We start from the raw sequence: 12,909 nt of genomic DNA, 5'->3' as shown, positions 1-12,909 counted from the left end.
CCTTGCCGTCGCAATGCAAGCCTAGACCTCCCCATTGAGAATCACGTCGATCAAAACGCTATTTCCAATCGATTATATGAGTTGTCTAATATGTTTATTCCTTTGAATTTTTGCTGCATTTTTTAATGCTTCATTTATTTCGTACTAAAATAATAATTGAGATCTATGCTTCTTTAAAGTCATTTGGAATACTAGAGTATAACTTTATTGTTGGTGCTTCATTTTATCATGTAAAAATACGGAGTACTTTATTTGAAGTAAGCTCTGGAAAAGTATACGGGGTGTCCCAAAAGTCCGGTCCACCCCCTTTAAAATGTTACCTAATTCTTATTTTGAAACCAAAAGATGTTTATCCAAAAGATTTCTCATTATCGTGATCAATATTTCCTAAAAAAATCTCTCTTAATGGAATTTTTGCGATAAATATCCAGCTTCATGATAATCGATTCATTCGGCAAAGACCAACTTTTTCTCATTGAATATTAAAGGTGAGTTTTAATCGGTTCAATGTGTATTGATTGTTGTGTTCCTGGATCCACAATTATAAACTTGAATTGCTTCTGAACGTTTAAGGCCGAAAAAGTACTTATAATTTTGGTCGCCTCTGAAGAATCTGCAGAACATAATCATTAAAATTAACCTGGTTTAATATTCATCCATTAGAATTGGAAGTAATTCGCTCTAACACAGAAAGTTTGAAAAGTTCATATATCTTAAATGTCGTGTTTGTATTGTATGTTGCAGGTGAGCAAATGTAACTGTCGGATTGTTTCTTATTCCTGTCTTAATTCAATGAAGGATGCCGTGTTCTGTATCATGTTTACAATGACTATTTGCGTATGTACATTGCCTTTTGAATCGCCCTTCGCCTCCCAATAAATTATGCAATTTTAATGTAGAACGTCTAAAAACTGTCAAAGCACAGCTAATGCTCTGATTTTTTTTGAAAATTCTGTCTAGTTCTCTGGTAAAATCTGTTTGAGTACAGGCATCTTTTGAGAAATCGGGGTATTGACCTATGTAGCCTGAAATAAGTCAGTTTTCGTTTGTATCCAGGAACATATTGAAGGAAGTCTGAATCCCCTAAGGTAGTTTCACACTCCTACACTGGGGAAAAAACACATTCGATGTAGAGTCCAGACTCTTGAAAACATTAACAAGAGAAAGGATTGTTGATTCAATCAGATTGAAGCTTAAATCAAGAACCAAGCCTCTTAATTTGAGCGGATTTCCTTTTGATTTTAGCTTAAATCTGATTGAATGAAGAGTCCTTTTTCTTGTCAATGTTTTCAAGAGTCTGGACTCCAGATCCAGTGTGGTTTTTTTTCCAGTGTAAGGAATTTTCCCGGCATAAAAAGAAGAAAATAAGTTCGTCCTTTTCAGATCGAAGGAGAGCAAAGTGCGGCCGCTAAGCCTTAAACTCAAAAGAAGCTAAAATCCAGTAATGGTCACTTGATGATAAAATAGAGCACTGAAGTTATGTATATAATACCATATTCTTGTCCCATGTGCTAAGGGACATGCTTTCTAATGTAGATTTTCATTAAACTCGCTGGAAAAGAGATTATTCAACACAACTGTGTGGTCACAACATTAAATTCAATCAGGAATAGCATTTATTATTGAATGAACCGTAAATGTCAAGTCTCCGACTATGATGATTACTGTCGGACAAAACAAATTGCAACAGAAAATCAGTCCAAAGATGCGATCTCATCGGTCAGTTTCATGCATCACGTTTTTTTTATTCCGGGATTTATCAGCTAAAATTTAATTAGTCAGTCCAATGAATCAGCGAGTCCACATCCGAAAGTCAGAGAGGGCAAAACTTTCACCTTAATTATTATGTTCTATTTTGTTTAATGTTTAATATTTATATCATCAGTAAAATCTCTTTTCCGTGCGGAAGAAGTAATTTCACAAAATCATAAGAGTGTAGACTAGTAAGCCAGTTAGTCACACTGTCAGTATAAGAAAACAGTATTGATTGGAACCTACCCTCCTAAACGTTATTTTGATGAGAAGGCTCTGTGTCAAGAATTTACGAACGCTGCATGGGAAAAGAAAGTTGACTTGAATTAAATTTCACGTAGCACAGGTAAACCCCCCCCCCCCTCCTCCCCCCTAAAACCCGCGAATTTGGAAACAACAGCTGACTGCAGAACATGAGCCGCAACTGTGATCCTCTATAAGTTGTACGTGAAAGTTGATTTCGATAAGGCTGAAAGCAGCAGGAAGCAGATATCACTTTTGAGGTTTTCGATTAAACAGTCCATCGATCGACGGTATGAAATTTGCGCAAAATGTTCGCTTTCGACGTTGACACTAGTCAGAACTTGTACACACGGTAAGACACACTTGTAACACGGTAGATTCAACGCTGACTCATGTGAGTTGAAATCTCTAGTCACATGAGTTGGCGGAAACTGGATGGGGAAATTCTGCTCATATGAGTGCAATACTATTCATATAAGTTGAAATCCTATTTATATGACTAATTTTCTACTCATTTGTACTCACCATTTTTAGCAGGGGTACTCTACGTTGACAAACTAAACAGAAGAGAGTGTTTATTTTCTTGGATTTTTTGTATTTGTTTTTTTAAACAGTTTTACAGCTCGAGCAGGTCGTCTGCATTGCGTACAAAATTTGCCGAGCAAATCGGCTCACCTTTGTGCAGAATCCTAATAACTATCAGAAAGCCTAAAGCTAGAATTATGATACTAATCACAGTTGCCAGAAACGTCTCGACGAAAGTGCTGCTAGTCACCAAATGCCGCAAGGCCTCTCCCACGCTGAAGTAGACCCGCGTGCACTTATCCTTAACAATGGGTTCGTCTCCTCCGAATGCGTAATATTTCACCCTGACGTTGAATTCCTTCTTGAGCGTCGGTATCCGAAACCAGCAAGCGTCGGGCCGACCCTGCAAAACCAACTCGGTCGGCTCATAGTCGCAGTTGACCGTGTTCTGGTCGAACGTGCAGTTGGACAGGAACGGCACCACCCCTGATCGTTCGATCGTGCTCCGATTCGCTTGGAAGATTATCGACGCTGGATTCTCGCAAGAAACGCAACCGTGAACGCCCAACAATCCGACGTCGCACTTACCTCTCCTCTGCCCTGAATCGCTCACCCTCTTCCCCAACTGAAGAAGCATCTCGCCTTTCTCCTCCCTCTCGTAGTGGTACATCACCCATGGACTGGTGCTCACCGTGATGTACCGTTGAAGCGGTTCGTGGTCCTCCAGCCGACTTTGAAACGTTTTGATGCTGCTGTTCTGGGAATAAGAGCACTTGCAGTTGCAGCTGCCGGACGGGGCCTCGCATGTTATAATGGGGTCAGCGGACGCCGTGGTATTATCCTTCGGGGCCACTTGGAAATCGCCAAGCATACCGCTCCTCGGGGCGCCTGGCTCTGCGCTATCGACGTAGTAAAACGTACTATTGTATAGTAGTAAAGATCGGAAAGGAGACGATTGCGAGAAGGAGCCGACCACCGAGATGGGCATCGTTTCGAAACCGAATGTGGACAAGTCGAGGTTGCGCGTCGGAGTGAAGTCGTTCAGCACCAACGTGCGCTCTCTCGCGTACGGCGCTCCGCCCACGTGGAGTCTAACCTCCCTGCTCTCGAAACTCTTCTGCAGCACCGGGAACAAGCCCCCCTCTCTCTCCGTCCTCGCGAAGTAGGCGCAGTTGGTGTACAGCTTGTTCTGATTGGACCACAGGCACTGGAAGTTGATGGACGCGTTGCCCGCCTGCGTCTCGAGCTTCTCCCTGGCCCGCCGGTGGCAGTTCCCGCTTCTTGTCCCAGCAGTTGGTCTCGTCGGAGTCGGTGCAGCAGTTGCTCACCGATCGCGCGTTGACCGTGTAGTCCGCCGTGTAGTAGGCGAGATCGTAGCGCACCGTCGTGAAGATACCCGTGACTTTGACGGAGACTCGGACTCCCCCGTGGTTTTCGATGCAGATCTCTTGGTTCGGCCGGACCGGGAATGATGTCTGCGGCGCGCAGACCAAGTCGTGGCAGACCATCGTCACGTCGCCCGAATCGACGGTGACGACCACGTCGCAAGCGTTTGCAGGTCCGAACATCAGGAGACCGGTGATCGCTGACATTAGAGTCTTCTTCCTCTTGGTTTTTGGTGAGCCGCGATTCTCGGCCGAGTCCGCGGAGCGTGTCTCGCTGCGGTCACCCTCGTCAGCCTGCAAGAGCACCTTGTCCTCTTTGTAAACGGTGGCGACGGAGTTGCCTCGGGTCCTGTCCAGATTTTTGCCCACCGATGCGACGGCCCGTCGGGCTGTTTTCAAGCCGAGAGCGCACGTTACCGCCCCGGCCAAGATCCCCAGGAAAAGCCCCGACCAGAACGGGGCAGGGTCCACCGGGCACGTTATCGCTTCGGTCGACGATTCCTCCGCTCTGCACGTGAAGTTGCATTTCTCGCATTCCATCCTCGAAATGAAGTAGCCGGCCTCGTGGTCGCATCTGTAAGTTATCAGCCCGAGACGTAGATCTGGGAAAACCTGTGACAAAAAAGAAAAAAAATAGAATTTCTTCTTTTACTCTTTATTGAAAAAGTAGGATCCAGATTCTCCCGGAAGAAGGCGGCGTGGACGCCCAGTAAAAGGTTGGCGGAAGGGAGTGGAGGGGGAGATCTGACGGTGTAATCTGCCCGATGATTTGTGGGAAGGATCGATTCCGATGGCGATTTGAAGTCGCAGAGCGCTCTAGTGCGCCGAGGTAGCGGCTTGATACATATATAGTATCCAGATAATTGAAACAAATAGGAAATATTAAAACCTGCAATATTTGCCCCCCCCCCCCCCATCCATCCCACCAACGGAGAGGTCACGGCCTAACTTTGCCAGAATTTTTGCAGTGTAGCTTCTCGAGTTCCGTAACCACGAACGCGGTCCGTTAGGTGATTCTATGTGATCTAGGGATGAGACCCGCCTTTACGTTGCGCTGCGAAGTGGTTTGAGTCTTTGAGAAGTGATAACCATCGTAATGTACAAGATTATGCAAGAAACTGACCCATAGCGTGTAGCAGCTTTAATACTGAGTGGAATGACATCTTTGTGAAGATTCATCAGGGACGTCGCCCGTTGACTCAATGAGCGACCTCCGTTATGGTAGTTATTCTGATATCGATTTCCTATGAATCTTTACGAAGTTCATGTCGTTCTACTCAGTAACTATCACACGTTATGGATCAGTTGGACGTATTTCTGTCAAACGGAACTAAGCGCCAATTTCAGTTCCTTTGAGGAAATTATATAGAATGCCGGATAGCGCGTTCTGTCAAACGGAACCAAGCGCCATGGAAAAGCATTGCGAGTATAGGACGGAGTGAGCCCGAAGCCCGATTTCGCCGCCAATCCAAGCCCCCCTCTCCCTTTCTCACCCGATGGCGCTTAGTTCAGTTTGACAGAAATACGTCCAGTTAATCAAAGTTAACGGATCAAACGCAGAGACGGATCTTGCCCCTAGGTCACATAGAATCACCTTAATAAGGTATGAAGGTCCTGTCTCGCATGTCTCGATCACGAATCATCAATGTTAGAGCTGCGGGCTGATAATTGAAATTAATAGACAAAGCTATATATACAAAAAAGACATATGGAGTATGGAGCGATCCTATAGGTTGAAATCGTTGGCTGCTATAGACTAAGGGTGAAAATCATGGAGCAACAATAGGGTTTCTCGTGGGTTGCCGCTAGTTAGTCTACTACCTACCTCCTTTGTCCATCGCAACCACCTGCTTCCACCAATAGGATTCCTTCATATCTCTTTTGTCTTCTTTGTCTATAGCTTTGTCCATCAATTTCAATAATCGGCTCGCTCGTCAGAGTAAATAAGGCTAAAATAAGGCTCCTCCCGAAAGTTACTTAAGAAATTTATTCGCCCGCGCAAGTTTAAGAAAAATCGGAGACAAATTAAGGAGACTACATTGAAATAAGTATTCATTCATTGTATTCATTTTTCGTATTTCATAGGAACTTAGAACCAGAATTAGATTTAGTAGTACCATTTTCGGAGTGCACACAATATTTTCCTAAAGAATATACACCGGTATACATTCATACCTTAAAAATAGAAGTGTGTATTCATTATTCATGCCGCTACCCATTTCTTGAAATTTTATAGTTTAAGGTAATGAACAAGTTTGTTCAACGAGAAAGAACAATGCTTCGTTGAAGAATCAAATTAAATTCCGGAATTGAAGGAATGAAATACCTGTTTTGATGGGCCGTTGTATGGAATTATGTTGTTGTTATGTTTGATTTCACACGAAAGATAACCTTGTACCATCATTCGTCCGCAATCAGCTCTGACTTCCGGCAGTGCAGTCGTCATCCCAAACGATGATAGCAATACACTCGTGCAGAATAAAATTTGTTGGCCCTTAAACACCATTTTCTTGGCAGGAGACATGGTTAATTTTTATTCCTTGTCCCGAGAAAGGCGGTCCATTTCATTACCTTCATTAAAAAACAATACGTTTCGATTAGTAGATTGTCCCTGCAGTTTTCTCCGTGAAGGTTTTGTATCACAGCAATTTACTTTATTTTTACCGCAAATTCGAAGGCTCATTCTTGTTTGCCAAGGAAAAGATCGAGTAAGAAACTGGAGCGCGTAATTTCATTACGCCATGTCGTAATGAAGTTGTCCAGTCGTGGCAGAAAGTTTCATTACTACAATGAAACTACTATTCACAATGAAAATTTTATACCACACAATTTATTGTTCTAATGACGAAACTTGTGTCATCCGCGCAACCAAAACCTGCTGCAGGAGGCTTTCTCGTGATGATAAATTGATTTTTCTTAGTGCATGCCTTTTAAAATCATCCTCCTCTCTATCTCTCTCGCACTTTGGAAATTAAACTGCTAATAACCTGAGATAGAGATTTTCGTTACTTTTTTGCCGCCCCCCCCCCCCCCGCACTAAAAAAAACTCCGGCCGTGGGAGCCGCAATTACGGGCTATATAGCCATACCGTCCGGTCCGGGCTCAAATCCGAAAATTCCGGCCGCTGGAGCCGTAGCTTCGGCCTCTGAACCCGGAGCAATCGAAGCTACGCTTCCAGCAGCCGGAATTTTCGGCCTTTGGGCCCGAACGGACGGTTTGTCTATATAGCCCGTAATTGCGGCTCCCACGGCCGGAGTTTTTTTTTCAGTGCGTAAAATACGGAAAATGGACGTAAAGGGTTCCACCACTACTCAAAAAATGTCATCGATAAGTAAGTATAAAGTTTCGTCATCGAAACTGAAGTTTTACTCAGTGCACTTCACGAGGAACATTCAAATATTAAGCTTCCCTATTTCATAATTATCAAACGAAAAATGGATTAAATGAGTGACTTAAAAATGTATGTACGACGAACACTCAAATTTAATATTGAATCCAGTTTCTGAAAACAGGTCAAATGACTCGCAAGAGAACTCGATTTTTCTAAAGCCACCTCCTGTCGATCGGCGCGTGCTCATACTTTTCATCGTACACAACCGAGCCGAAGCTCCTTAGTATTTTTATCCTCTATCTTTCAAAACGTTTGTCTGATTCTAAAGCTAAAAGTAATAAAATCGAGTTTCCTTGCGAGTTCTTACACCAGTTTTCAGAATCATGATCTGATTTTCAAGTTGAGAGTCTGCGTCATAGAGGCCGATACTGAGCATATTTTTAATCATTAAATAATCTTCTCTCGTTTGGATGGTAGTTTAAGGAGAAAAACTCACTTTTCGGATGACACGCGTAAGCATCCCTGGAAGAAAAAATTCTTGGGGTATTACTTTTACTTAAAGCCTCGTTTCTTGTCGACAAAATTCAGTTTTTTGTTGTTTTTTTTTTTTTGTTTTGTTAAATCTGTACGGACTCAACCCAACATCAAATTCCTATAATTAAAAAAGCGTCGTTTTGCCATCGTCTAGTTAAAGAAACAACTGCAAAACAACGTTTCTGTAATTAAAAGAAAACTGACTCCAAGTTAAATCCGCACAGATTAAACTCAACGAAACCAAATTTTGTCGACAACAAACGACGCTTTAAGTCAAAGTAATATCTCAAGAAACAATGGTTTCAGTGATGACTAGTATTTTTCCTTTTAAAAAAATCTTGAAATCACATGAAGTATTTCTTGAGATTTCAGTATGGAAATCACTGGAAATTACATTGCGATTTTAGATTCTTGTCGCCAATTTTTAAGACAGCTAAAAATTTAGTTCATAACATTCAGATGCATGCAGTTTTGGCTGTATCATATGTGCATACGTTTCAAACCTCTTCATGTTCTACAAATGCAATTATTTTATTTTGCAGTAAATGTGTTTTTGAGTGCGGGTTGAATCTATACCTTAGCCTTTCAAGAAATGAAATATTTCACTTATTGTTTTTGTGTGAGTGTGTGAGAGGGAGAGGGAGGGTGTGTGTGTGTCGCACTGAAATTTCAAATCTTTCATATTTTTTTTTCGTTGCAGTCTACCTTGCTCGCAAGTCGCTTCAACGACGGAAGGTAGTTCTTGCCTTATCTTAAGATGAATATTTAATTTTTTTTTTTTTTTTTTTTACAATAACTATAGTGCGTTTCCTTCTTTTCGACTTCTATTTCATTGCCGTCACTCTAATTGGAAGAGTTTCTCTCGTCGAATGATCCCAAAATAAATATGTTCCGACTACTTGCCTGAGTTTTATCAGAAGTTACGAGTTTTCCTCCGTGTGTAACCTACACTAGGGCTAAGTCATGAAAACATCATAGTCAATTGGTGTTAGCAAGTAAACAAAACATAAAAACGGAACATTTGAGATTGTGAAAGTTTAAAAAGCGAGGGAAGTAGGATGATCATCACTATCGACTGAGCAATAACTCGCTGCCTACAGCAAGGCTAAAATGGAAAGGAAGAACTAACAGATATCCGTATCGCTTTTGTGACAAATGTGTAGCTTTCGTCGCTTAGATAGGGGATATCAGTGTCCTTTAATTAACAAATGGCAACTCTGAGTGTGATAAAGTTGTTTGATCGTTCATTCAATACTTATTCAATCTAAAGGCGACTGCTTTCCCATCAAAACAGAAAATGTTGCTGAATGTTTCAGAAATATTGACGAAGAGTTTACGGTAATCATGTTTTATTGTTTCTGAAACATTGCATTAATGTTACACAAATATTTTAACAATATAGTTATAAGAACAATTTTTGGTCGCCAACAATATTTCGTAAATATTTACGATGTATTTTCAAAATATTATTGAAATATTTACAAAATAATATTTTAACATTTTATGAATGTATTGGAATATGGGTAAAATTTAAAGTGAAACATTTGTATGAGAGGAGGAAAAAAGGGAACACAGCATAGATTGAGGGGTTGATTATCTACAGATAACATTGCTAAATTAAATTGCTGGGCACTTAACTGCAACTGAAAGACTTATACCTGAGACAGCATTAGTCCACTGCACTGTTTTAAGACTTAAGTAGAAATTTAATTTTTTTTTTTCTTTTTTGGGTGGAATAACCTTTCCCCTTAAAATATTGAAAAAATGAAGTTAAGGGAGACCCTTTATAATAGATCAATTTGCTAAGTTGAACAGTTACATACGTGGTATGAAATTAAACTATTGAGGATAACTTAACAACGATCATCGCATACATTCCAGGAGCTTGAGCGCGTGATTTTCACACTCATGATTAAAATAATAAGATGAGGAGAAAAAAAAACTGATCCGTGGAGGCAACGCGGGAGCACAAGGATGCACTATCCTGTCGGCGATAAAATTAATTTCATAAATAATCTGGAATATAAAACGCCCAGAACGACTCGCGAATGGCGTACCCGCATGCCCCCCTATCCCATAATTCTCCCCCAGGACTGTCTCATTTAACGTCTCGGTGTTCCCCGGCGACCGCCATCCCTGAACCAAAGGCGGAGACCCTCGACTTATCATTTCTACCCCAGAGTCGCCAGTTTTCTTCGCTCCCTTAATGATAGTGGCGAGACGAGCTTTGCACTATATCGATTGATCTATCATTTTAACCTACACTGAAAAAAAAATCTCGGTGTATTTACTAAGAAAAGGGTAAAATTACCAAGAATTCAGGGTTCTATTTGATCCCAGTTTTTTCTTGGTAAAATTACCATTTATGGAATTGGTAGTTTTACCGAGAAATCTCGGTAAAATTATTGAACTTTCTCGGTAATTTTACTGGACCTTGGTAAAAACGCCAAAATTTTTTATCGACTGCGGTAGAATTACCGAGATAAAATGGCCAAGTTACCGGGAATTAATTACCAATAAAAGTGGTATTCTTACCTGGAATTGATTACCAATAAAAGTGGTATTCTTACCTGGAATTGATTACCAATAAAAGTGGTATTCTTACCTGGAAAAAACAGTAAAAATACTGGTTTTTAGGTAAGCTTACCAGTCTGTCTTGGTAAAATTACCAATAATTGGTAAAAAAAGAGAGATGGTAAAGGTACCAATGGACCTTGGTAAAAACGCTGAGAATTTTTTTTCAGTGAATGAAAAAAGATCGACAAACAAGGTGTCCGCAACGAACGCACCTTTATATTCGAATCTTTACCGCAGCCTCAAATGGGGAGATACTGTAATACCCCGGTATCCGCGAGGGTGACGCTCCGCGGAAACCAAATTCGCGGATACGGGGGCATTGGTCTTATGGAAAGTGAAGGGTTAGGGGACATGTCAAATGAAAAATGCTTACATTCGCCTATGGTTTGCGGAAGAAACTCACAAGAGTTGGCTGTTTCATTTTACGCCGTAGATCTTTTTGTATTTCAATGTATGGAAGAAGTAGACTGCTGAGGCCTCGTTCAGTGGCGTGGCGTGCTTTGCGATATATCGATCGATCCACCATTTAAACATATGGAAAAGAATCGATTAACAGGGTGTTCGCAACGAACACCTTAATAATCGAGTATTTACCATTGCTTCAAATGGGGAAATATCGTTAACCGATCATTCACGCCACGCCACTGTAGAATTTTAGTGTCTTTTCCATGTGCGGATCGATACGAAGTGCTTCCTCACCAACGTTTTGGACATTTCTTATGAATTCGCTTAGATTTTTAATAAGAAGCTGGGGCAAGTTCTCCTTCCTCCTCTTCTTCTCCTTCATCATCCACAGTTTGTTCTTCAATCATTTCAGCAAGATCCTCCTCAGTAAGTTCATTCGAGTAGCTGCTCGAGAGATCTTTGATGGCTTGAACCACGATTTCGGCAACTTCAGACTGTAGAGCAGAGAGCTCAGCCTAATCCTAAATCTCCTCTTCATCCTCATCCATAGCTTTCTTCTTTGAGCTTTTCTTCTTCTTCTGCACTACTTCCCGCCATAACTTGCGCCAACAATTGTTGAGAGTGCTAGGTTTCAGTTCCTTCAAGGAACCCTCAATCCTAGAAAGGGCCTGTGCGATATTGAATCAATAATCGATCATTCACGCCTCACCATTGCTCATTGAATCTAGTTAGAAAATTGCTTCTAAGGAACGCATGTTCTGAACCTCGAAAATTCAAGCCTCAATGGTTTCAATAGAAACCATCATGTGTATTGCATTTCTGTTTGATAAAAATTGAGCCCAGAGCATATTTTGGTTTTGCATATATAAATATTGAAACCCTGACTTAATTTATTTCTTTAATTGCCTTCTGTTTCTGATCTACATTTTCAAGCTTGCTCTGCAAGCCGAAACACAATAGTTTGTCAAATTTGCCCCGCATGTGAAATCCCACTCAATAAAAATCCAAGAAGGCGTGAATTATGTTTTTCAAACGCACACTGCGCAGAGCTGACTATAGTCAATCATTGTGTTCGTCGAAGGAAAATATGTGCGTTGTTGTTTGACGGCGGAATTCCTCGCTTTTCAGTGGAGTGGCGTGCTCTGCGATTTATCGATTGATCTGCCACTTAAATCTATGGAAAAGAGTCGATAAACAGGGTGTTCGCATAACGAACACCTTGATAATCGATTCTTTACCATAGCTTCAAATGGGGGGAAAATCGATTATCGATCATTCACGCCGCGCCACTGCCGCGTTTGGTCCAATAATCCAACCATTAAAACACCATACCACGACTGGCTCAATCCGCCCATTTAAATTAGCAACATTTATTTTTTATTAAGCCGAAATGTGAGGTAACATTTTTACTAGATGAGAACTCCACTCCTCTGAGGTACGGTTTCCCCAAGTGGGTTGCGCAAATATGCACTAGGGGCCGATGCAAGGCTTTGAACCAGCAAATATGAGCAATTATACGTCTCAATATAGTCATTTCATTGCTGTTGTTTTCTGAAGTCAGTGCTGAATTTTTAGGGTCCTCTACGTTACAAACTTTGCAACAGCCGTTGGTCAATCAAAGGAGGAACTCAACAACGTCCGCCATAGGTATGACTGCAATTTATCAGCCAGAGTACATCACACTCCCTGCCGAGTTAATAATGGCGGTAGGTCACGATTGAAACACTCATTTAAAATTGAAGTTCTGCTGCTGTCACGAACTTTGGAACGTTGAATCAATTAATAATGCAAATGGTCGTATCGAACGAGTTGTGTGGCAGGTCGCGCTAACAAATGTTAAAACTTTCCCTCTGAACCCTTCTAACAGCTGTCGATATTCCATTCGACTCCATTTTAAACTTGTTGCTTCTCACTAAGTTCTTGTCTAATATTTGAGAATAAAATTAAGGGGTTTTGGTGCCTCTACCATTTTCCACGGAACAAGTCAGCAATGTATCTAAAGCGCAGAAGACAGTTCGGTAAAAAGTATCGCCGGAATGTTCAGCTCAAACCGATAGAGTCAAAAGCTTGGATCCTTTGCCCCATACATAGAATTTTTCACTTTGAAATACAACCTGCCATCTAAATACTAACTTTCTGGCTAAAATAGGGCAGAAA

At 41.3% G+C, this 12,909-nt stretch overlaps 2 protein-coding genes across 4 annotated transcripts in view; one reads left to right on the top strand and one right to left on the bottom strand.

The window, feature by feature from the left end:
- MCU (mitochondrial calcium uniporter) overlaps window positions 1-12,909 on the top strand; it is a 389,493-nt gene that overhangs the window by 273,599 nt on the left and 102,985 nt on the right. The window contains exon 2 of one of the 3 annotated variants that reach the window (XM_019060585.2): window positions 745-837. The exons of 1 other annotated variant lie outside the window; for it this stretch is intronic. In XM_019060585.2, coding sequence (XP_018916130.2) covers window positions 793-837 — 45 coding nt within the window. In that variant the 5' untranslated portion in view covers window positions 745-792. Of the gene's footprint in view, window positions 1-744; window positions 838-12,437; window positions 12,459-12,909 lie in introns of those variants that run through there. One more of the 3 variants, XM_072298278.1, reaches the window with a different exon arrangement.
- On the bottom strand, window positions 3,605-8,871 carry LOC109043390 (uncharacterized). The gene is made up of 3 exons (XM_019060579.2): window positions 8,674-8,871; window positions 6,232-6,476; window positions 3,605-4,517 (listed from the first exon to the last, which is right to left on the bottom strand). The coding sequence occupies exons 2-3, from the start codon at window positions 6,427-6,429 to the stop codon at window positions 3,612-3,614; spliced, it is 1,104 nt and encodes a 367-aa protein (XP_018916124.2). The 5' UTR covers window positions 6,430-6,476; window positions 8,674-8,871; the 3' UTR covers window positions 3,605-3,611.

The sequence above is a fragment of the Bemisia tabaci genome, chromosome 3, assembly GCF_918797505.1.
Source record: "Bemisia tabaci chromosome 3, PGI_BMITA_v3".
In the NCBI taxonomy this organism is placed as follows: Eukaryota; Metazoa; Arthropoda; class Insecta; order Hemiptera; family Aleyrodidae; genus Bemisia; species Bemisia tabaci.
Note: the sequence above shows the minus strand (reverse complement) of the source record. Positions and strands in the feature narration are given on the sequence as shown.

Bases quoted from the DNA above. Each gene is read 5' to 3' on its own strand.
- LOC109043390 (XM_019060579.2), bottom strand. From the start codon at position 6,429: ATGTCTCCTGCCAAGAAAATGGTGTTTAAGGGCCAACAAATTTTATTC. The intron at 4,518-6,231 runs GTATTTCATTCC...TTTTTGTCACAG, and splicing joins ACAACGGCCCATCAAAACAG to GTTTTCCCAGATCTACGTCT.